The 17,300-nt window shown below is 46.3% G+C and overlaps 1 protein-coding gene across 6 annotated transcripts in view; it reads left to right on the top strand.

Moving 5' to 3' along the window:
• Positions 1–2,177: 2,177 nt before the first annotated feature.
• Positions 2,178–17,300, top strand: part of GLI3 (GLI family zinc finger 3) — a 282,524-nt gene continuing 267,401 nt past the window's right edge. For 2 of the 6 annotated variants that reach the window (XM_082473398.1, XM_082473403.1), the window contains exons 1-2: positions 2,685–3,203; positions 16,706–16,870. In XM_082473398.1, coding sequence (XP_082329524.1) covers positions 16,747–16,870 — 124 coding nt within the window. In that variant the 5' untranslated portion in view covers positions 2,685–3,203; positions 16,706–16,746. The other 4 variants (XM_082473399.1, XM_082473400.1, XM_082473401.1 and 1 more) reach the window with 4 other exon arrangements.

Consider the following 17,300-nt stretch of genomic DNA (forward strand, 5'->3'; position numbering starts at 1 on the left):
TTTGCGTTTGAAAAGAGAACTGATGAAAGCTGTCAGTAAGTGACTCTATAATGGTGGAATTTTAGACATGGACGAAGGCCTGTAAATCTGTAAGTGCCTGTTTATCATTGCAAGGAGGTTACACTATTGAGTGTCAGGGTGACTTTGGGGTTTTTAGAGCTGTCTCAGGAGCCATTGAAGAAAACAAGGCTAGGGGGCTGGGCCCTGAGACCCCACCCAACTGCAACCAGAGTAGCTTTCTTTTGTATTTTGGGATTCCACACAAGATTTCCTTTGGAAAAATAATTTTTGTGTTAATATAGATTGAAAGTCATTGTATTATGGCAGTATTTAACTCACACGAGGGCTAATCAAGTTTTTTATTTCCGCTACTATTTCTGCCAAATGTTCCCACTCACATATATGTTTACCACTAAAGCAGAAAACTGTTCATTTCTGTCAAGAATCTAAGGTGAGGACACAGGGACACACAGGAGACGCCAGCTTTATTTCTCCTCTTGTTTTTAGCTATTCTGATGGGCATAGGGGGAAAGACGAGCTGCTTTTTCTTTGTTCTTGTCTTTTTAAAACTGAGAATCAAGATCTTCATGATCCAAAATGTGCAAAAGACGTTTAAGTAAAAGTCAAAATATCTAGTTTATTCCAGTTGTTGATTTATTGGCTGTCTGTCTCCTTTTTATTTATTTTTTTGCCATTGGGTGAACAGAGGAGGCTATCAGGATGTATTATTTGCATTCATGTGATTGAGGCAGAAGCAGTACTTGAATACAAAAAAATATTGTGACTGATGCTGGAGCATATACAGGAAGTATAATAATAATTCTTACACATTTGTGTCCCTTTCTACCTTCACACGCATTATCTCATTGGAAACCCTTACAAATCCTGGGAGGTGTGCGGCCTGGTTTTCCTATCACCATCCCACAGATGGGCTCAGACAATCCTCCTGGGCCTAAGGCCAGTTAGTGAGGGGAAGCTGGGACCACCACCCGTGTATCCTGAGACCCCTGCTCTGTATGATGAGTCAGTGGTGAGTTGTGTTGTTTTTTTCCAAGCATGGTGAGGTAGAGAGAGAAATCGTAAAATGAATGGCTAAAAAGGACCTTCAGCCCCCCTTTATCTTCACTGCTTCTACCGTAAAAGCTTAAGGCAGGGTCTGCTTTTGTGGAGTCTTTGAGATAAGCAACAAGTCCCAGGAAACAAATAGTGAATACCACCATCAATTCCCTTCAAAATTCTCCAGTTAAGCATTTGAATCTCAAAATGCTCTTCAGATCCTAACAGCTAATCATTCAATCACCTACGCTCTTCTTTCTGTCAGGATGCTGCTGAGCTCCGAGGCGCTGCTGGCGGCCGGTGGGCGGGTGGGTGGAATCTCAGCTTACCCCACGAAGAACGGATTTGGGGATGCCACAGGGGTTTTCTTTCCTTTCTTTCCCCCCCCCCCTTTGTTTCCCCCCATGGGAACTCTGTTTTTTGGGTTACAGGTCCAGGTTGAGTACACTGAAAGGGAACAGATGGATGCAGGCTGGCCGGTTGAGAACAGAGGGAAAATAATTTTTTTCTGGTATGGGCCGCTGAAAATCAATCAGGGACAGAGACACTTTGTAGCTCAGGGAAAAGCACCACGTTGGAGTCCAGGCTCCAAGCCCGGGGTCTTTGTTTTTGTGTCCTTTATAAAGTAGCCCATGGGGACAGCAGGCTGTGTAGTGGGAGCTCCTACTTCCCAGATTTGGCCCCAAAGGGCAGATGAGTCCGGTGGAGAGAAAAACCCTGAACTTTCAAAAGCATCCTCCGGCGAGGGGGAGTTTCAGGGTTGGCCTGGGGAAATGTACAAGGAGTGGGCGAGCCAAGGAGGGGGGGTTGTGATCAGAGAGGCCTTAAAAGAAGAAAAAGGGAGCCCAAACTGGGAGCGGGGAGAAAAGGGAGCGGGAGAGGCGGGCTGGGAGGCGAGGGGAGCTGGGAGACGCTGCCGGGGCGCGCGGGGCGCGGGGCGCGGGGCGGCGGGGGCGTCCCGGCGGTGTGGCGAGCGCGGGCGGGGAGGGCGGCGGTGACCTCACGCCCGGGCCCCCTTCCCCTCGCCGGGTGGGTGGGGCCTCGGCGCGCCGAGCGGGCGCGGGGTCAAGGAGGGGGAAGAGGAGGAGCAGGCTTGAATGTGTCTGTGTGAGGATCGGGGAGGGGCGGAGGAGGCGGAGGGCGGGGAGGGAGCGCGCGCGTGGCTCGGGGCGCCCGGGCTCCCCCCCCGCCAGCCCCCGACCCCGGCCCGCGCCGCCTCTTCGCCACCGCCCGCGTCGCCGCTGGGACCCGCTGCGGGCGCGGGGACCCGGCGGGCGGGGAAGCGCGGGCACCCGGCGCGGCCTGCAGGGAGCGAGAAAGCAAAAGTAAGGCGAGCCGCACTCCTCCAAGTTTTCCCAACTTCGCCCCCTGCGGCGGCAGGCGTCCTGCTGCTCGGCGCGTCCCCACCGCGCCGCCGGAGAGGGGCCGAAAGAAAAGGGACGGGGCGGGGGCGGGGGCGGGGGAAGAGGGAGCACGAGCGAGAGCCGAGAGTCCGGCAACATCTGTTAAAACTTGGGGGAGGAGGAGCGCGGGGAGGAGGAGGAGGAAGAGGAGGAGAGGAGGGAAGGAGGGAGCGCGAGGGAGGGAAGCGCAGAGCCGAAGAACAACTTTTCCACCCGTGAGTAGCGCAGGCTGCGCGGGTCCGGGCGGGGGGCGCCTCCAAGCCCGCGCGGGTTTCCAGGCCGGGATGGGACCTTCTTCCAGAAAGTCGATTGGATGCCAGGAGGGGAGTGCGGTGGGGGCTTTCTTTCTTTCTCTTTCTCCTCCCTCCCGCGGGTGAACCAAATCAGAACTGTCACTCAGGGCCTGTGAGTCAGAAGGGATCGGATTACACGATCCCTGAAACCGATGCCGGAGCCGCACGAGCGGGCGGGAGCGGGCAGGGGCAGCGCCACCGCCACCGCCACCGCCGCCGGCGCGCTCGCACCCTCGCCCTCGCGCCCCCTCGCCGCCCCGACCCGCCCTCCCCGCGCGCCCGGCGGCCGCCTGCGCCGCACCATGCCCGCCGCCGGCGTCCCCCGCGCCCTGCCCGGCCGCTCGCCGTAGCCCGAGCCGCCCGCGGCCGCGCGGAGCCCGGAGCTGCCCGCCCGCGCCCCGGACGCGGGTCTATGGGAAGTTCGGGGACTTGACAGCCGCCGCCGCCGCAGGTACGTCCCGCCCGAAGTTCTTTGTTTCACGGGGCTCCGCACCCGGGAGCCCGCTCCGGCGGCCGCGCCCGCGCCTCCGGGGCGACAAGGGGGGGGTCCCCGACGGGGGGGCGCGGGAGGAACTGAATATGGCTGTCTAAAGGCGCCCAGATTTCGGGAGCAGCGGGTAAGGCGTCGGAGCGAGTGTTCCCTTCGCCCCCTCCTGCTCCCCTTCCCAGCGTCTGACTCGGCGGCCATCCGGAGACGGACTGGAGAATTTCACCTCCCGAAGTTGGGGCGGGGGGGAGGAGTGAAGAAGTTTGCAGCAGCCTCGGCGACGGCGCCCCAAGCCCCCACTCCCCACGCCGAGGGCTTAAAGGAACTCCGCTAGCCCCCGGGGCCCCGGCGCCCGCCTTCGCACTGTTGCATCTCCCCCGGGGGGCCGGGCGCGGAAGGCGGCGGGCGGCGAGGTGGGTGCGCACGGGGAGCGCCGCGGCGGGGGCTTCCTCCAGCCTGCGCTTCTCATCCGAGGGAGGCGCGCCTCCGTCCTGAGAGAGGAAAAGTGAAAGCTGTACCATCTGTGGATGATTTGGGATTCTTTCATTTCTTTTCTTTTCCAGGGACAGCATTAAAAAAAAAAAAAAAAAAGAATAAAAGAAAGAAAAAAAGAAAACAAAAGAAAGAAAAGCACTAGAAACTGCAGGGAGTGAGCGGTGGAAGTTGGGCGGGGGGTAACCGTGGCCCCTGCAACAGTCATTTAAGAGGCCGCATTTTCACCGAGCAGAGTTGGGTATGAATCACTCTGCAGGGGACAGTTACTTTTTGGAGTTGCAGAGGGCACAGGGCCGGGAGGAGGTGGAGAGGGAATAAATATTTACCCAAACTTGGAGAGTTTGTGAAGCGACTTCTAAGCAGATTGCCAGATGCCGAAGCTCCACCGCACACCCAGGCCTTTTATCCTCCCCTGAACTTTGTGCTCACGTCCCTGATTACACCTCCTTTGGGAGATGCCATCCCGAGAGCAGCTGGACCCACGCTTCCCTTGCTGACCCCGTGTAGACAAGAGTATGAAGGAGGCATCCTCCCCGCAACTCCTCCCGCCCGCCCCCAGGGTCTCATCTCCCGGGTGTGCAGTCCCGAACAGACTCTGGCCTTGGGTACAGCGCTCGTGGCCCTCTGCCAGTTTATATGTACATATATTTATGTAAAACATTTTCTCCCAGCTCTCTGCCAGCTGTTCCACATTTTCCAGCTGCCATTTCAGTTTGAAATGATGGACTGTCCGCATCTCCAAGTAAAAGAGCCCTTTAGTCGGAGGTATGGAGGGTCGGCCGCTGTGCAGAGACCTGCGCAGTGTGCCATTTGCCGGACTGGTTCTAGAAAACATCTTCTGCTCTCCTTTATCTTTCTTCCTTCTTCTCCCCAGTTCGTCTCTGCAGAGCCCTTTGCTGGAAATTCGCGGTAATTCGGCTTTTCCCTCCCAATGTGATTTTGGACAGAATTGAGATGTTTTTGAGATCCCTGAAATAAGTGTCTGGTGGAAATCAATTAACTTTTAAAAAGCGTTCCAGCGTGAGTGCCTTGGGCATGGCCGGTGTGGCCCTCTGCCATGGTCCTTTCTGTCTGTTTAAGGCAGGAACTATTCATGGTCCCCATGTTACACTTTTTGTGTTGTTTGAAGTCTTAGCATATTATAGACGGAAATCTTCAAGAATTGGCCTAAAGTATTAATTTTGAGTATTTATGTAATTGCTCTGTAATTTGAATAGGTGCCTTATTGATTGATTCCTGTAATTATTTCATTTAGGTTTTAAATTAAAAATTAATAATGGTCTGACAGTTTCTTAATTACATGTGTCAAGATTATTTTGAAGGAGGAAAATGCTATGTTTCAAAGTAGTGAAATAACCTCAGAATCGCTTCGTCTTTCTGAAGCAGAACAGTATTTCAGTTGAGGGGCTTTATTAAAGCAGTGGTGATTGGCTTTACAATGTAAACTGTGTGAAGTATCTAAAGAATTTGTTTATGTTAGGAAATATTGGTCTTAACCTGGTACACAAACACTTTGGCCAGTTGGACTATAGTCAGACCTGAAACAAACATGAACTAACATTTAAATTAGTTGTAATAGCATACTTATAGGGAGAAGAGGTTTATTTTATACTAAAAGCTATTTAATTAGAAACTGCCTGCCTAAGGGGAGATCCTTTCAGGGTATATGATTCTTGAAGTCAGCCTAGGGAAGCTTTGGTTTCAGATGCCTGAGTAGGTCCAACGTGAGAGGTGTCCAGTGAAATTTCACACACGCAGAAGCACTTTAAACGGTATAGATTGTATTGTTATGAAAGGCTAGTAGATTCAACTCAGATACCTACCACTTCCCGGTACCTTTAACATGTTTGTGTTCCTTGATCGAACCCTGACATAAACACATTTTTCCAGTATGTCGAAATTGCAAAGGACTACAGACAGAAATGAGAAAATTCAGTACTGATGAAAAATGACTCTGGTGAATTATTTCATTACTTATTTAATGAAAGAGTCATTAATTTATCAGTTTGATGCCCAAGCCTAAAAGTTGAACTTTCCTTTGTTTCTTGGCCAGTTTTCTTAATTACCTGCATGCTGTAAGGGTTTCAGACTTCCTCTGTGCTTTGCCATTTAGGGGTCCTTACAATCTATGTGAGGTATCCTGCTTACTGAGATTCCCCTTGCCCCCCTTTTTTAAGGATAGGGTTTGGGAGTTTATGAAAGGAAACAATTTAATGATCATTGTGCCGTGCACTCACTTATATGGAGACAGTAATATATTAAGAAAAACCAGTCTTGAAGGAAAAGTGAATCAGTGAGTCATGAAATCCTCAAGAAAACCTTAGTAATGGAATGTTAATGCTTTTAGACTATAGTAGATTATCTTAAAAGTCAGCCTTTTCTTCTTTATGCAATTGTTGTAAATCCCCAGCTAAAGAATTCTTTGAAGGAGGTTTTAGTTTTGCTGGCATCCATATTCTATAGTCGGTCTGATTTGTTTTGGAAGATTCAAGAAATTTTCTGCCAACTTATATCATGAGAGTCAATTAAAATGCTGACATGACTGTAGAAGAAATTGTGCGTGCATGTGTGTGTGTGTGTGTGTGTGTGTGTCTCTATTTCATTTGTTAAGCACAAGATTCCACTCTAATAATGACTTCAGGTTGTCTTTTCATTAAAGGCTACTAGAAGATGCTGCCCTTCACTTCCTGTTGTCATTTTTCCAGATGAAAATTGATTTGTTCTAGTTTCAAAGCAAATAAAGGGAGACAGAATAAACAACAACAGGGCAGGGGGAGCACCACAAACTTTTCTCAAGCACTTTCAGTGTATTTTTCATCTCTACTTGTATTTGATGGGCCTGTGAAATAGAGCTGTAGACTGGCAAAGACTTTAAATGAAATTTCACACTTTGATGATTTTTTTTTTTAACTTTGATATATTGACAGCAAAAGGAGCTGCAAAGCTTTTTTATAACTTGAGCAGTAACGCCAAGCAGCAGTCAAACGTCTCTGTGCATTTGTGTTTAACTGCAGAAGAAAAACATGTCCGTGGGCAGTAGAGGTTCTTATCAACCCCCTAATCCCAGATCCCAGCAAACCTTGAGGGCATGCCTCAGATCTTGCTGAAATCACTGTAGACTCTCACAGTTTGCAGATTAAATATGCTATGTGTTCCTGGCTCCAATAACAGGTTTATGAGCTCACTAAGCTTCCTGTTTTAAGATCCTTTTCTTAAGTTTTTAGAAGCTGTTAAAGGCAAATGCTTTAACAGTAAGTGGTACTTGTTAATTTAGAGACACTCTAGATATTTCATGCTCTCTTTCGAAATTGCCAAAATTATGATTTTTCCATCTAAGCGCTGGTTTTACAGGGTTATAAGGGAGGGGAGCCGTTGGGAAGAAATCGGATGTTAACTGGGTTGGCAAGTGTATTCGATTGCAAACCTTATGTGGTGTCTCAATTGTTTCAAGGCACTTTTCCTTCGCCTCGCCCCTTAAACTTAGACTTTTTCCACTTGTAATTCTAAATGCACTATATTTTAGTGCCACACTTCTTAGCTACTCATGACCACTTTCGGGTTTTTTTTTTTTTTTTTTTTTTTCTTTAATGTGAAAGTGTTTTTTGTTCTGTGTGTGTATATTTCAACCCAACAAAACATCCCAGAAAATCTATGGCTCTCTAAAGAAACTGAATGAACGGGCCATTACCTAGTTAATAAGGTGGCATTGGAACATTCCAGTCCCCTCCTGAAAGGCAATATTGTGTTGAGCTCCACATATGCATCTGCAGTATCTGGAGTTGTGTCCTCGCATTAGGGTGCTTTTGCATTTTGCATATGGAGTCATAATTAAAAAAGGAAAATACTCACATCATCGTCCAACGACATGTCACATAATTCCCAAGAGAACTCGAGCCAATTTTGTGCTTAAAGGTTATTCAATGAATGAAATTGTGAAAGCCCATTTGTCAAAGTACTGCATGGTTCCTGTTAGTTTTCAAGCCCCAAATTCATTGTCTGCCCGGCCGGCATCAGTCATCAGGGTATTAGCGCTGCCTTCAGGCCATGTGGCCCAGCACTTCTTCACACCATTATAGCCTTGAAAGTGTACTCTGTCGACTTGTAGAATTACTGCTCTGATTTCTGCTTGGCTGGGTTTGAGGTAAGTCCCCTCCCTACCTTCTAGCTGACTGTAATCCTTGCTTTCTTTTAAAGCTCCTTTCCAGAGATTTAGGGGAAAACTTTCTTAAGGGCCCTATTGGCATCACACTGTGGTTTCGTTGTGGCATGCAGTGTACATGTAAATTGTACCTGCAGTAAATTGGATTGATTGCTAGCCTCAAACAGCTAGTGGGCTTTTCTTTTCTTTACTTTTATTTTGGGGGGGGGGGTGATGGCATGTGTGTGTGTGTGTGTATGTGTATGTGACACAGGAGTATGTTTGAAACATCAGCATTTGTTGGTATATTTGGGTAATTTTTGTGCCACAAAATGAAATATAATGGGAGATAAGTGTCCTTTTATTTAAATCTCTGTCTCTTGGAGTACCTTCAGAAGGCAGTGTGACATCTTATTTGTTTATTTTCATGTGGAAATCTGCAGCTTTAGCTACTTGGACTTTTGGGGGAGATTGCATAAAACACCTAACAATATTCCAGAGTGCTGTACATTACAAACTATGGATTTTTACAAAAAGAGACTGAAAACTCACAGTTCAGATGAAAGCTAATTCTCAAATTGTTGTAAGGAAGGAATGAAGCAGTTAAACCAAATTCTCGATTTCAGCTTGTGGTATTTTAGAAAAGAATAATTCAGTCTCAAGGGAGTTACCTGTGTGTCGAGGAACCTCAGGCAGCAGCTCAAGAATGAAGCCTTAATGAACTAAGATGTATGGAAATCTGAATGGAGCGTGGACCAAGCCACGCCACTTCAGGACAACATCTGCTGTTTGAACTGTGAGATTCAAATGAAATTCCACACCAGGGCATTTCACTGGGAGGGTGCATCGTTCGGTATAGTTTGCATTGGTGGTTTTGTACATGATTGGTGGGCAGGGGCCAAAAAGTAAGACAGCTGAAGAATTCTGCAAAGTTTATAGGCTGAGTGGACCAGGGGGTAATTGTTACTGAATAAGCCCTGATTAAAAATCCTTAAATTATGAAAAATGTGCTTTTCAAATTGCAGTTAAGATTCAAGAACCCCCAGTTTAAAAATCGGGAGGTTGAAGTATGATGAACAGTACCAGACAAAAAAAATAAGTACCTTTGGGAGATCTCCAGCTGATTTTAACACCCAGCGGATATTGGTCTCATATTTGTGATGGTTTAAAAGTATATTCCTCTTCATAGAACATGTATTCTACTCTCTTAAGCTTGATTGTAAAGGCACACCTGATTCTAGGAACCAAAAGTTATAGAAGTTCTCTAAGAAGGATTTTTAAATTTAGGGATTTTTTTCTTCTGAAAATATGTGAAAACTTTTAATTCCTGTACACCTTAGGGAAGTGAGACAAGGGTCACCTTTGATCAGTCATGCTGTTTTCGTGATATACGTAGGTTTAAGGGAAATGCAGTTTTCATGAGCTTAGCGGATCTATAGACCGATAACTGACCTATAGATCTCCTTTTCTGTCTGAGGATTGTCTGTCTCCAGCAAGCCCACAGAAAGTCGGGGTGCCAGCTCATTCCTTCATGGCACCTGCTATGCAGGGCACTTCCTGCAAAGCCTAACCAAAGTACACCGAACTGGTGTTTCATAATTTTTGCAAAACTCAGAAACAGTAACAAGTATTAAATAGAGACCTTTACCCTTCAAATGTTTCTCATGAAGTCCTCCTGGCAGCAGAGAAAGTCAGAGTAGCTGATGATCTTTCCTTTTAAATACACATGGCAGAAAAGTAAAACTGGCACACAAAATGTAATTTGTGATTTTAACGCTAGTAGCAATGATGACTTCACGTCAAATATGCTTTTCAGTAGTTGAAGTTAAATATATGGGTTTCTTAAAAGTTGAGATGTAGTTAATCTACTAAAACCAAACTCAGTCCATAGCCAGGTAATTATTTCCCCTTAGAGTAATTCCATTCTCTTTTCGAGGGGCATCTGTCATGAATACTGTTTATCTGAGATTAGGAGCTTCAGAAACTGGGAAAGAAAGATCTGAAAACAATAGGCAGCAGATTTGGGGAACCCTCTAGGCTACGAAAGACCATTTTTGGCAGCTTGAACAGATAGGAGCTTTCTTACTTGCAGTTCCGGCTTCAGGCTTTCCTAATTATGTGGGGGGGGGGGGAATCACATGTAAAGGTAAAATAATTGCACATTTAAAAATACTATAGTTAAAAATTCATGAAGATTTCATTAAGAACTTATGGAGTTGAGCTTGCAGGAAAGAAAGGCAGTGCAGGCAGGGGAGGGAGAGGAAGCCTTAGGAATCTTGGGAACTGGGAACTAACTGTTGGTGTGTCACAGAGGTTATGCATATCTAATTGATTTTAAGTTCAGAAAGGTATTTTGAGCACCAGGAAACATCAACATTACCAACCTATACGAGGTTTTCTATAAAGCATGATTACATGGAATCCACTGAAATGTTTCAAATTCCCTAAATTTCGCTCATGGAAGCTCATGCTATTTCTCACTTCCAGAATTGCTCAAAAGTTAAAATCAGCATTAGTTTGTGCTTCTTGATTTTTAAAAAAAACTTTTCCTAGAGCAGTCATGTTCTTTAGGAACTGAATTTTAATGCTGCAGGAAGGTATAACTATTTAATAGGAATTTTACCTAAATGGTTGCTCTCAGACTGGCGTCTTGAAGGAGCAGGTAATCTGCTAGTAAGTAATACAGTGTGAGAGAAATGTCACTTTTCAGTGTTATGGTGGCAGCTCCTTAGAAATCCTTACACAGGCTAGTTCTTCTGGATTTTTGAAATATTAGCATATTAGGAAGATCATTCAGCTTGTAAATATACGGGCAGGTGTAAGTAAAGGTCCTTTCTCTGGAGGAAAGTCTTACTCCTCTTGAGCAAAGAGTTCCCTGGGTTGCAGAGAACCATTTCTCACTTAAGGCCTAATCGCCATGCTGTTCAAAGTGCTGCCCTTGCTCCTGGAATGCCTCTTTTTTCTGATCCCTCCTTGGCAATAGCTGTTTTAACCCGTCAGAAACTGATCAGGTTGGCACGAATCAGGCTTTTAACTTAGTTGTTTTAAATCTTTAAATGCATTAAGAAAAAAAAAAGAGGAAAACCCAAATTCAGGCCACTGAAAAATAAACCAGCTGGATTAGGGAAATAAATGAAGTAGTCTGCTGTTCACAAAGGATGCATTATCAGTTTATAACTACTGTTTCATTTCACCTTCGATTAGAAAGTCGTTTTATACAGTTCAAACATCATTTCAAACGTTGGTTTTAGCACTGGCGCTTCCTTTTGAACATTGTAAGGGTTTAACCCATCATGGAATCCTGCTTGTATGCGCATTCCCAGGGTTCACTGCAGAGATCTGCAAGGGGAAAGGCTGATTTTTGCACATGTTCCCAGAATTGTGATTTCTCACGCTCTCCATTTACTGTCTAAAGCCTCGTGGTTAAGGTTGAACTTTGGAACCCCACTGAGGGCCCTCCTCCCCGAGAGCCCACGAGATGGGTCTGTGCCTACGCCATTCACAACACCTCATCTATGTAGGGCAGCTGATGAACGAACAACATTTGGAACAGGGTTAAGAGCCGGTGAAGCAAGTTAGAAGTTTGGTGAAGTGACGCACACAGCCAGGGGTTTCCTGAAGACGTCAAGGGTTCCGCAGTGTTGTATTGTAGTGCCGCACAGAGGGTGTTGCCTTGCAAAGTGCCCGGAAAGTTGCATCTCTCCGAATTCAGCCAGTGAAGCAGCTGTGTGACTGCATGCAGGGCGGCCACCGACCACTGTCTGCTGGAGATGCTGCCCAGTTGTGCCGAGAGTTTTCCAGTGCCCGGGGAGCCGGTGCCCGGGGTGACGCAGAGTGCACAGGGCTGCTCCTTGGGCGGCGGAGGCCCTGCGGGGTTCCGATCGTCCGGCCTCTGCTCTGCGCTTTCCGCGGGGACGCTGCCGGAGGGCGGATGCGAGCGGGGCCGGCCGATTCCGAGGAACCAGCGCTGCGCGGCCGGGCGGACCGGGAGCGGCGGCCGGGTCTGCCCGCGCCGGGGAGGGAGCAGACGGCGAGGCGGGCGCCCCGGGGCCGCCGCTGCACCGACTGCGACCGCGTGCGGGGAGCGGGGCCCGCACGGCGGCGCCGGGATCCCGGGGGTGGGGCGGGGGGGAGGCGGCTGGGACGCGGGGACGCGGCCGAGGTGTGAAGACGCGGATCCTGGAACCGTGCGGGGAACAGAAGGGAAGCTGGCGTGGAAGCGCAGGATGCTAGCGCTCCCAGGCAGCACTGACCGCAGCCCACTGCTTACTAAACGGAAAAAGAAACACGCAAATGACAGCTTATCTTTGCAAAGATGAAAGTGCTTGTGTTTTTTGGTTTGGTTTGGTTTTTGTATTTTTTAATTGCAGCTCCAAGTGGCCACTCTAAGGAGAGGGCCACCTGAGGCTTTGCAGGGGTGGGGTGGGGGAGTGCTGTTTCCAGTGCAGGTCTTGCCCCCTCCCCTCCATTTCTCCAAATTGGTGATAAATATTGCAGCTTTTCTTTGGCTGCCTTTCGAGTGGAGACATGCACTACAGCATCACCTGGTCAGTGGCTCCAGGATAGGATGTCTCGTTTGTTAGGAGGTTGATGCAAGTTCAGATTTATAATCTAGAAAGGAAAGACTCTCCTGTGGGCAGGTCACTAGTAGGAGAGGGATTAGTTTTAAAAGAGGGTCCGGAATTAATTGTGCCCTGGGTTTAGGCCTCGGGAAAATTACAGAAGGATCAGGGACAGCTGAATGGGGAAAAGCCATGACTGCTTTCAAGAAGGCGTTTTCATTCCTGATTTTACCTATGAAACGTCAGGCTTCAGCAGGCCTATTAGAGCAGTTTTTCTTGGTTGCAGGGGTTTTTTTTGTTTTTGTTTTTTTCCCCATATACCCAAGCTGCTGGGACTCAAACATCAGCTACAAATAGTTTTTCTTTTTTCTCTTTTTTTTCATAAGCATATAAAGTCAAGGGGCATGCCAGCAAATCTTGCATGTAATGTTGCAGTGGTGAAAAGGACTGAGGGAGAACAGTTTGGCCCTGTAAGAAAAGGAGCAGGGTCTAAAAGTCTTATTTCATTCACATCTGAAAACCAGTGGCATGTTTTCCTCAGAGAAAGATCTTTGAAGTGAAGCAGAACTGAAAAGTTTTCCTTGAGAGTTACCTTCTAAATAAATTATACTTTATTATTTAAGAAACGCCAGGTTTTATAAGGAGTCCTATAGGCTACGGCCCTAGTTATGTATGTTTTAGGATTCCATCAGGAATTTTTACTGGTCACTTCTGTACTACCTCATGCTTTCCTGTATCAACTCAGGACTGAGTTTCCCAACTCGGCTGAATATTCTATGAAAAAATTGCCACCCCAGCTAGAAGCAGGCGCTCTTTTCTGCTCCCTAATTCTTGGTGCAGAGTTTTGCTGAGGTGTGAGAGTCTAGAATGTTAAAACTTTCTCCTTTAGGGCTTCCCTGGTGGCGCAGTGGTTAAGAATCCGCCTGCCAATGCAGGGGACATGGGTTCGAGCTCTGGTCCGGGAAGATGCCACATGCCGCAGAGCAACTAAGTCCGTGTGCCACAACTACTAAGCCCATGTGCCACAACTACTGAGCCCACATGCCTAGAGCCCGTGCTCCGCGACAAGAGAAGCCACCGCAATGAGAAGCCTGCGCACAGCAATGAAGACCCAACACAGCCAAAAGTAAATAAATAAATAAATTTATTTAAAAAACCCCCAACTTTCTCCTTTGTAACTGACAGGGACAAAGTTGGGTTTTTATCAGTAAAATAAGCTGATATAATTTATAGGGATATACAGGAAGCAGATGTCTGCCTTGGCAAGTTGCCATTTTTATAGCCTTGTTCCAAGCGTAAACCACACTTTTAAATAATTAGTTACTAACTAATGAGATCCAAAAATAAGTTGTCAAAATAGAAGAAGGGGGTAGACTTTTGAGTGACCAAGGGTCTATTTAAAAAAAAAAATCCATTTTGAACAGGGGGTGGAGGGAGGAATTAGTGTTTTCCAAGACCGTTAATTAGTGCGATTTCAATCAGCGCCTGGGGCTTTACCTCTTCTCACTGAGCCTCTCTCTGGTGATGAGTATTTGGAGGGTTTTTATTGCTTTGTTAAAATGAAGTCTTTTGCTTGGGGGAAAAACCAACAACTCCACAAAAACCAAGTTTGTCAAGGAGCTTTGGTGACTTGTCTCCTCACTACTATTAATTAGTTCCCTCTCCTAAGGAAGAGACAAGAGTCCCATCTCTTCATGTTTTTTTTTTTTTTTCTTTCCCCCCTCTGGTCCATTAGCTTGTTTCTGTGTCCAGTATTCGTAAACTCCATCCAGATTCGACCGGTAAAACTGTATTTGTGTTTTGAGGGAAACAATTATAGTAAGTGCCCCTTTTTCTCCAAAATGGTTGAGAATGGAGTGTTTTGATTAATTAAATATTCCTATTAAAGTTTTTAGTTTTGATATAATTTGCCAGTTTACAAAGAAACACTGGCTCTAAAAGAAAAGAGATGTAGCTAAATCTATGGCAATTAAGATTTAAGACACTACTGAACTGTCTGGGTCATGGGATCATTGCTGGATCGCTTATTACTCGGTAAATATTCTTACAGGTATGAGGTGCTGGGTAGATAGCCCGGCCTTTGGAGTTTAGGGTCTGGAGGGGAAGACGGACATTCAACAAAGATTCCCGACCGATGCAGAGTTCATTATTGGGATGGCAGTTGGGATAGGCTCTTTTGGGCTGTTGGAATTCAGTACTTCATTCGTTAGTTCATCCAATCTGCCAAGACTTAAATGAGGACCACCTACAGTATGGGTACAGAGCAGCAAACAAAAAATATGTAGAGCAGTTGTCTGCGAGCTTCATTGAGACTGATAGTCACCAGTGCTGGTTCAAATAAAGGTTCCAGGGGCCACCTCAAAGACATCAGGGGTTGGACCTGCAACTCTGAATGTTTGCAAGCACTGAAACAAGGCTCATTCAGGTGGCTTTTGTACCATGCTGAGGAACAGTGCCATGGAATGGGTTGAATTGTTCTTGCGACATGCTTTAAAAATGATATTTAAGTCAATTTGGGGGGATCATGCAAAAAATGTAAAGAATCATTCTGAGGTTGGTAAAGCTAGAAGGGATGGTTGAGAATTTCTCCTTCAAGGGTTCTTTATCTGGTTTGGAGGGCCTGTGATCCCTTGGAAATCAAATGGACAATTTTTTGTGCAATTAAGGGGATTCTGGGGGGAGAGGGTCCGTAAGTTTTAACATATTCTTAAAGAGGACTGGACACCCCCCCACTCCCCCCCCCAAGGTGAAGTCCCACTGTGTGACACTGTCATGTGACAGATGAGGAAACTGAGGCACTGGACAACTCCAGGGGGTGCCGATCAGGCCCTCCCCTGTGGACTTGTGTACGGTGGCAGCCTTGAGAAAAGAAGGTCTATATTCCTTCACTGTTGTGATCTATGGGGGCTCTTTGAGGGATGTTTCTGAATTCGGAGTGGATCTTATAATTGATATGTACATTTAACTTAGGGCGTCTTTTTGTCTTTTTTATTCTAGAAAAGCTGTTCTTAAATAACTTGTGTGTTTTACAATGAATGCCACTGGATAATCAAGGAAAAGAAATGGAAGTTACTGGAAGAGCTGGTGCTCCAGGGCCATGAGGCCTCTGGGCCTTCAGCTTTTCCAGTTACTTATCCCAGATTGCAGTTCCCTTGCAAGTTTGAGTTAAGGATGACTAAAAATCTTCCATCTGGTACTTTAACTCTTTTAGTCTGTGAAGCACTTGCTTGTTTTATTTCTCTAATCCTTGTTTTGATGGAACACGGTGGCCTCCGCTAAATGTAGAAAATAGGCAGGTGACTCCACAGAAGAAATGCCCACAATCTAGACAGCTTGAGGGAAACATGGTAGAGAGGAGACTTGTCATCTTCTCTTGTATTCTTTGTAGGTGTAGATCATGACTGCCAAAAAAGAACATGAACCAAACAGAGTGAAAATTGATGAATGATGAGTTAGGGCGATTATCACATGAATGAAGCTGGTGAAAGACAGAGTAACTGCCCTTGCTTTTAGCTGAGTTTTAATATTTCTTAAGTGGTTCCAGCCTTTGCTGTGGGTGATCTTTTGCCTTTTCCTGTGGGATCCAGAGTGTGTTGTTCTGTCACCTTTGTTTGTTTTAAAAATGTAACTTAAATGAATGGAAATGTTCTACTGTTTTAAGAAAGCTTAAAGAATATGGTTTTCCTGAAAGAATTAGGTTTAAGAGGCGTGTTGCGATTCACATATCTTGGTGAGGGAAGCAAAATCATTGACCAGAATGCTCTGATTCAGAATTTTGAGTTGGGCTTGGATGGGAGAAATTGTCGATCACTCTTTAAAACATCTAATTAATAACTAAAAAACTTCCCTGGCTTGGAAAGTTGTCTTACTGCCCCTTCTTAGAAAATCAGCCACCTTCTTAAAAATGTCGGAGACATTTGTAGATGTGGCTTGAAGGAGTAATGTGACACTTGGATTTCTCGCCATAAACACAGCTGAAAATGGAGATATTCAGACCATTTAATAACAAATGCCCAGTAGGATTTTAGGAAAAGTCCCACATTATGGGCAAGTCCCTTTCTCCTCCTTTTGCACGTGTAGACAGAATTCTCCTGGCTTGTTACTAGAACTTTGAGGCCTTTTTGCAAGAAAGCCTGCGGGTAAGGGTCTTCCAGATTTTGAATTGGCTGATGCTCTGGGCACCTCCTCAGGTGACAGGTGAAGCGGCCTTCGGAATGGGATTTCCTTTTTCCCCTTCTTATTTGAAATTGATGGCGCTGCTGTTTTTTCAGGGGTTCCTGGTCGCCCAGAGCTGAAGTAATGAGAAGGCGTCATGGAGGCCCAGTCCCAGAGCTCCACGACCACTGAGAAGAAGAAAGTGGAGAATTCCATAGTGAAATGCTCCACTCGACCAGATGTCAGCGAGAAAGCCGTGGCCTCCAGCACCACTTCCAATGGTGAGCGGCCACGGGGATTACCAGCAGTCAAGCCTACAGTCCTTTTCTTTGCTCTGCATTCCTTGCGAGTTGAGCATTTGCACCTGGACCCGTATTTGTTCTCTGAGAGCTGAAGAGCGCAGATGGAGGTGGAGGTCGGGGTGTGGGTTCGGGCTGGGCAGGCTTTAGCCATCTCTGTTTTGGCGCTGAAACTACACGTTTTCTTCCAAATTTGCTAATTCGAGATGTAAATGTGATAGGTTATTTATTATAGGAAGTTCCTGTTTTGGCATTTTGGAAATCATCTTGATGAGTCTGGCTGGGGTTCAAAATACTTTGCATTTCACATGGAAAGTCTCCACTCGTCGGGATAATTAGTTATCAGTTATTACAAAAGACACAAGAGTTGCCTTGTCCAAATTAGTGATAGGGTCCCCTCCAGACCCCAAAC

This window comes from Balaenoptera physalus (assembly GCF_965194825.1).
Source record: "Balaenoptera physalus genome assembly, chromosome: 8".
Lineage (NCBI taxonomy): Eukaryota > Metazoa > Chordata > Mammalia > Artiodactyla > Balaenopteridae > Balaenoptera > Balaenoptera physalus.